General features: G+C 33.6%; 1 protein-coding gene and 1 non-coding gene across 2 annotated transcripts; both read left to right on the top strand.

Moving 5' to 3' along the window:
• Window positions 1–1,485: 1,485 nt before the first annotated feature.
• On the top strand, window positions 1,486–5,060 carry LOC143539938 (LIM domain-containing protein HDR3-like). Its single transcript, XM_077033122.1, has 10 exons — window positions 1,486–2,403; window positions 2,621–2,828; window positions 2,909–3,053; window positions 3,296–3,416; window positions 3,627–3,710; window positions 3,817–4,149; window positions 4,255–4,317; window positions 4,404–4,510; window positions 4,597–4,655; window positions 4,729–5,060. Exons 1-10 carry the CDS (start codon window positions 1,486–1,488, stop codon window positions 5,049–5,051), a joined length of 2,361 nt encoding a protein of 786 aa, XP_076889237.1. The 3' UTR covers window positions 5,052–5,060.
• Window positions 5,061–6,346: 1,286 nt separating this feature from the next.
• On the top strand, window positions 6,347–6,438 carry TRNAY-GUA (transfer RNA tyrosine (anticodon GUA)). Its single transcript is given in 2 exon segments — window positions 6,347–6,383; window positions 6,403–6,438. It is a non-coding gene; the product is annotated as a tRNA-Tyr (tRNA).
• The last annotated feature ends 448 nt before the right edge of the window (window positions 6,439–6,886 follow it).

Raw genomic sequence — 6,886 nt, 5'->3', positions numbered from 1 at the left:
GAGAGAAAATTTGCAACATGCAACTCGTTCAAAATAATCAAGCAATATCAAAATTTAACAAAAAAAATTCAATCAAGTTAATAAACGTATGGCAGTTTCTTTCCCTGCTTCAGTGTAAGCCATTGCCAATGAAGTATAATCTTTGTGTGGTAAAAATATGCTTTTTGATCAAACCAGCAGTTGTTGGTCTTCACATAGAATTTTTGTTGTGTGAAAATTGGTGATGATTTATGGTTCGGTTCGGTTCGGTTCGGTTCAGTTCCAGCCCTAATCATAATTAAAATACCACAATATATAACAAAAAAAGAGATATTCAAATTCATTACTCTGCATTAAAAGGAAACGAAAGCAATAGTAAATGACATATAAATTGAATCGAGATAAGAACTTATTTGTAAATAGTAAATGACATATAAATTGAATCGAGATAAGAACTTATTTGTAAGTAAAAGAGAAACGATTTCCGTTATAAATGATTTAATATTCTTTTATTAACTTGCTTAATCACGGTTTTTAATCCAGTAGCATATAAACCACTGTTAACTTTATTTCATATTATAATAAAAAGTGGTGGTCAAATCTTAATGGCCTCATCCTATAATAAGGATAGTATAAGCACCTTGTCTTTAGTAATATGTTTTTTAAACTAGTAAGTCTTTGGCAACTTATAGTTTTGATAAAAAGAAAAATATTCCGACCATTTCTTTGTTACTACCTCATTGGATTATTATTTAGTTGTGGCGAAAGGTTTTTAATTATTTGGATGTTATGTTATATATAGTTAATTTATACCAACCTTAACTCAGTTGGTAGGCAACACCTGACTGGTATCCTTAGGTCGTTTGTTCGAATCCGACAGGTTGGAAGCTGTTGTTTTATAAATATGTTTTTTTCAATCTTTACAAATCGTAATTAACATGTTATTGCTTTGACAAGCTTTCATGATTTAACCGTATTTCTTATTTATATTTGCTAAAATGTCAACTTCTGATAAGAATTATATACTTATATTTTTGTCCATTGACTCCATCCAACTCCAACTCCAGATGGAGACAAACTTAGATCAGTTTTATATAAGTCAAATTTTGCATTTCCTTGATGTATTTGTTTATTTTATTTTAATTTGATGCTTTATCATTTGTGTTTTAATGATTAAATAAACAAATGGTTAGCTGGCTGTGATTGTTAATGATATAGATATCAAATCTTCCTCTTCTTGATCGATATCCGGCTTGGATCTGTTTTTCTTTTTTCCTTCAAAAACACCTATCGCATAATCTTCTTACGGCCACAAACTCCAGCGACATGTGCTACTAGTTCTGATCATAATTCCCAGGTTTTATTGTTTATACAGCTAGCAGCTGTTATGCAATTGTATTGATGTTTTGCTGTTAAGAGTTTAGATCTTGTAAGGGAATATATATATATAATCGGGGCAAGTTTATTTTTTCATTTGATGGTGATTTATAATACATAAAAGGATCAATGTCCCAACTAAAAAGGTCGAAACACCTAAAAATTTCATTGGAAGAGATTAAAAAGGCAACCAAAAACTTGGAGGTTTGTATTGGTAAAGGTGGTTATGGAAAGGTTTACAAAGGAGAACTCATCATCTTCGGAAAACCTACCCCAGTCGCAATAAAGCGGTTAAATGAACAACGTGGACAGGGGTTGAAGGAATTTTTGACCGAGATTCAGTTGCTCTCTGGTCAAAAACATCCAAACTTGATCCATCTTTATGGATATTGCGATGAAGAAAAGGAGAAAATCATTGTATACGAGTATGCAGAGCGTGGAAGTTTGGACAAGTATTTAAGGTGTGACAATGCAACGCATACTCTTAGGTGGGTGCAAAGACTAAAAGTTTGTGTTGGTGCTGCACGTGGATTGGATCACCTCCACAACCATGTTGGAAAGCATCAAGCCATAATCCACCGGGACATAAAAAGTGCAAATATTTTGATAGACAAGAACTGGGTTGCTAAAGTTTCTGATCTTGGATTGTCCAAGTTAATAAGTTTAATAGGTTTAAATAGGAGCGATGTTATTTCTCACCCTTGTGGCACACCCGGGTATTGTGAACCAGAATACGTTAATACTAAAATAGTGAAGAAAAAATCTGATGTATATTCGTTTGGGATAGTACTATTTGAAGTTCTGTGTGGGAGGTTGTGCACAATTGAAGACAAAGATGGCTTCATGTTAACATGCTCATTGGTCAAAAAATACTACGAGGAGAACAGATTGGATGAGATTGTTGACCCTAGTTTAAAGGGAGAAATGAGCTTGATCTCCATGAACAGATTAGCAGCAATTGCATATAGGTGCCTGCATGATGAACGAGAACAACGACCTACAATGGGCCTAGTCGTGAAAGAGCTTGAAGAATTGTTGAAACTTCAAGTAAGTTATATACATCATTTTAAAAACAGTGAATTACTAAAGAAATATATGAAACTATATGAAGAAATTGATCAAGCATTATGTTTTGAAAGTGATTATGTGATAGGGAGTAATCAAAATTAGATAATCACCTTTGAAACGCAATGTCAAACACCCCCTTATTTCTGAAAACATTCTGTAATTAAAATATTGTACTTAATTTCTCTACTTTATGCAGGATGGATTCTTGAACTTTGATAATGAAGAAATTGATCAAGCTATTGCGCTTCCGCTAGCTAAAGAAGATGAACGTAACGTGTGTTCCCTTGTAGAAGATGATACGAAAAGTACCGTATATTTAAGTTTAAAAGAAGAAGAGGAAGATCAAAAAGGCGTAGTTGATCCGCCTCTTTCTGAAGAAGATCATAAAGGAAAAAAAGTAATCGGTAGGTGGTGTTTCATATGAGTCAGCATTCATTTTATTTATTATGTAATATATTATGTCATTGTGATTACTTTTTATTAGATGACAATTCTTATTTGGAGGAACATGATGAAGAGCTTACCAAGGCTAGTGATCAGTTAAGCTTAAACATCGATTCACCACTGAGGAATAACTACGGAAGCTTATCTCCTCGTTTGCCAAGCTTCTTTCCAGGCGTAGATAACAGGCACATATTCTTTTATTATCACGCATTTGAGATAATTTTAAACACGCATTTGCTATTGCTTAGGGGGTGTTTGGGTGAGCTTTTAGATTTGCTTATTTGCTTTTTTGAAAAGCTCCATTTTGAAGGAGCTTTACCAAACACCTTTTGCTTTTCAACAAACAAATAAGCAGGTTTTTAGAAGCTCACCCAAACATCCCCTTAGTAGATTCATGTGTAACTGCTTTTAGAACACGGGATTGTAGGATATGTGCTGGTTGCAATGGTATAATTGGTTATGGGCGGTTTTTGAATTGCATGGAAAGGACTTGGCATCCAGAATGTTTCCGTTGTCATGCTTGCAATTTACCAATATCCGATTATGAGGTCAAACTCTACTCTTAAGTCAAACTTATCGTTAGCAGCAAGGCAAGGCCTTCCTAGTTTTTACCTTCAAAAGTTTGAAACCTTAACCGCCTTAATTTTTCAAAAAGATGTCAGCTTAGCTAGATTCAGAATACACATCACTCTCCATCCAACATATCTTTCCTATGTATATATAGAGTCTGACTTTGACTCTCCTGCTTATCTATGTAGTTCTCTCTGAGTGAAAAACGCCCCTTCCATATATCATGCTATAAAGAACACTATCACCCAAAATGTGAGGTTTGCAAGAACTTTGTAAGTTTCTTTTCATCAGTATGTAGCACCTTACATTTCACAAAAATACTGCTTTTGTAGGTAATTATAGTTTTTTCTTTAATTTTCTAAAAATATATATAAGCAGATACCAACAAATGTAGGCGGTCTGATTGAGTACCGGGCCCATCCTTTTTGGCTACAGAAGTACTGCCCGGCCCATGAACGTGATGGGACTCCTAGATGTTGCAGCTGTGAAAGAATGGAACCTAGAGATGCAAAGTATTTTTTACTAGATGATGGTCGAAAGCTTTGCTTGCAGTGTCTTGAGTCTGCAATAGTGGATACTGATGAATGTCAACCTCTTTATCTTGAAATTCAGGATTTCTATGAAGGGTTAAATATGAAAATCAGGCAACAAGTTCAACTGTTATTGGTTGAGAGACAAGCCCTTAATGAAGCCATGGAGGGCGAAAAACACGTAAGCAAAAATACAGTTAATAATAGTATTATATATTACTGAAACTACATTGTAAGTTTATAATTCTCAAATTAGTTTCAGGATTTAATCTTTAATTTTCGGCAGGGTCATAGTCATGTGCCTGAAACTAGAGGACTTACTCTTTCAGGAGAACAAACCATTAGCACTGTATGAATCTTGAATTCATCTTTTTACTGCAAGTAATGAAAGTTTCCATTTTTTAAAGGTTTTTTTCATCTTAATGATAAAAACAGATAATAAAGCGACCGAGGATTGGTGTGGGACGGATAATTACCGAGCCTTATAAGCTAGTTCGAAAATGTGAAACTACAGCTATTCTCATATTATATAGTCTCCCTAGGTAATTTTTCATATATTATTTCTATATAGTTATAATAATGCTTTTGTTTTATATACAATTAAAGACATGAAACTTCATAAATTCAGGTTATTAACAGGCTCAATTCTAGTTCATGAGATGATGCATGCATGGCTCCGGCTTAAAGGTTCTTACTGTTTCTCTTTATATCAGAACACAATTAATGACGAAAATGTTCTCTATCTTGCATCTTTCTACAGGGTACTCTAATTTGCCACCTGATGTTGAAGAAGGGATCTGTCAAGTTCTTGCTCATATGTGGCTGGACTCGGAGATTATGGCTGGAGCAAGTGGCACTGGTGTTGCTTCATCATCTTCATCTGCACCTACACCTGCATCATCAAAAAAAGGCAAATGGTCTGAGTTTGAGAAGCAACTCGGTGTGCTATTTAAACACCAGATCGAATCGGATACATCTGCAACTTATGGAAATGGATTCAGAGAAGGAAACAAGGCTGTGCTTAAATACGGTCTCAAAAGAACTCTTGATCATATTCGACTTACCGGAAGATTTCCTTGCTAGTTAATTTTACCATCATTACAGGATTACCGGTTTGTGTTTTGTGTAACTGTTAAGATATAGGTAAAAGAATAAAGTATGATACAGAAAAACAGTTGTTGTTTCTTTTTCATATACAAGACTAGGGGTTCCTGCTCTAAATTCTACTGCTTTTAAATCTTGGAAAGGTCTTTTCATTCTCTAGCATATATATATATATATATATATATATATATATATATATATATATATATATATCACCAACAACTCATTAGAAATTAGAGCAGTCTAGGGAGTTGGGTTCTGACCAGTACACTCAGAATTTCAAGATAATACTAACTGGCCTGGAACTTTGATACATTAAACTAGATTTAAAAACGAGAACATAGTTGCTGGAATCAGATCAAACGAATGTGTAAAACTCAAGATATGAAATATTTAATGTTTAAATGAATTGATACTGTTCAGAATCTGAACTTCGAGTCAGGAGTTGGATTCTGACCAGTACACTCAAAATTTCAAAACAAACATAAAATCCTTCTGGCTCAAAAGCTAGTTTTGACCAGAAAATAGAGAAATCGAATAGTCAAATGGTTTGCTACCGCTTTGCTACCCTTACCGAAGCCACTCCCATCCCACTTCATCTTTAATTCATTCCATATACCATTAATGACGGAAACTAAAACGACAAGAAATAATAATCATGTAAATTAGAAAAAAAAAAGTTACATGAGCTCGGATCATAATTTTCACCAAATCTTTTATCTTATAAACTTATAAAATTAGTAATTATCCATTTTCACGTGTCACAATTCAATGAGCTCAACCTATTTTTTATAACTTCTCTCTTATTTCACCCTTTTCTGCTTTGTAATATATAAATTCACAACTTAGCAAAGTTAAAGGAAGTTGATTTCAGTTTGAATCATATCAGGTTCAAAAGGAGAAACGGTTTACATTACAAACTATTTAATATTCTTTAATTAATTAACTTGTTTAGTACGCAGTTTATAATCTAGTAACATATAAACTAACAATAAACTTTATTTAATATTATAATAAAAAGTGGTGGTCAAATCGTAATGGCCTCATCCTATAAGGATAGTATAAGCACCTTGTCTTTAGTAATATGTTTTTTTAACTAGTAAGCTACTTGGTATTATTCTTTGGCAACTTATAGTTTTGATAAAAACAAAATGTTCAGACTATTTCCTTGCTATTATATCATTGGATTATTATTTTCTTGTGGCGAAAGGTTTTTAATTACTTGGATGTTATGTTACATATATAGATAATTTATCTGACTGAGTTGAAACAAACCGACCTTAGCTCAGTTGGTAGAGCGGAGGACTGTAGTAGGCAACACCTGACTGTTATCCTTAGGTCGCTGGTTCGAATCCGGCAGGTCGGAAGCATGTTGTTTCATATGTATATGTTTTTCAATTTTTACAAATTGTAATTATTATTGCTTTGAAAAGCTAACTATATATTTAGTCAACTAGGTTATAACCCGTGTACTACGGGGTTGGGTACAAAAAAGCTGAACTAACCAAGATTAATTATGTTTAACGTGCATTGACAAAAGCACATAATCTAATAACATGATTGAGTAAAACGGCATTAAAAGTTAAAATATATAAATACAAACCGTTTGATAACGTGAACCAGAAAGTTATCGGGTCCAATTCACCACATGTCAATTCCCTCTATAACGTCCCAAGACAATTTTCAAGTATTTAGGCTGAGCACATACTTAATCTCATATAGCTTGATTGAATTAATGGGCGAATTGAATTTTTTTAATTAAATGGATCAAACAGCCTGGAAGTTCTTCAGATGGTGCAAAGGGATACCCGTAT

The sequence above is a fragment of the Bidens hawaiensis genome, unplaced genomic scaffold (genome assembly GCF_021521415.1).
Source record: "Bidens hawaiensis isolate Kalapana, Puna unplaced genomic scaffold, B.hawaiensis_p1.1 tig00012097_1, whole genome shotgun sequence".
In the NCBI taxonomy this organism is placed as follows: domain Eukaryota; kingdom Viridiplantae; phylum Streptophyta; class Magnoliopsida; order Asterales; family Asteraceae; genus Bidens; species Bidens hawaiensis.
This window is presented reverse-complemented; position numbering and strand designations above follow the sequence as displayed.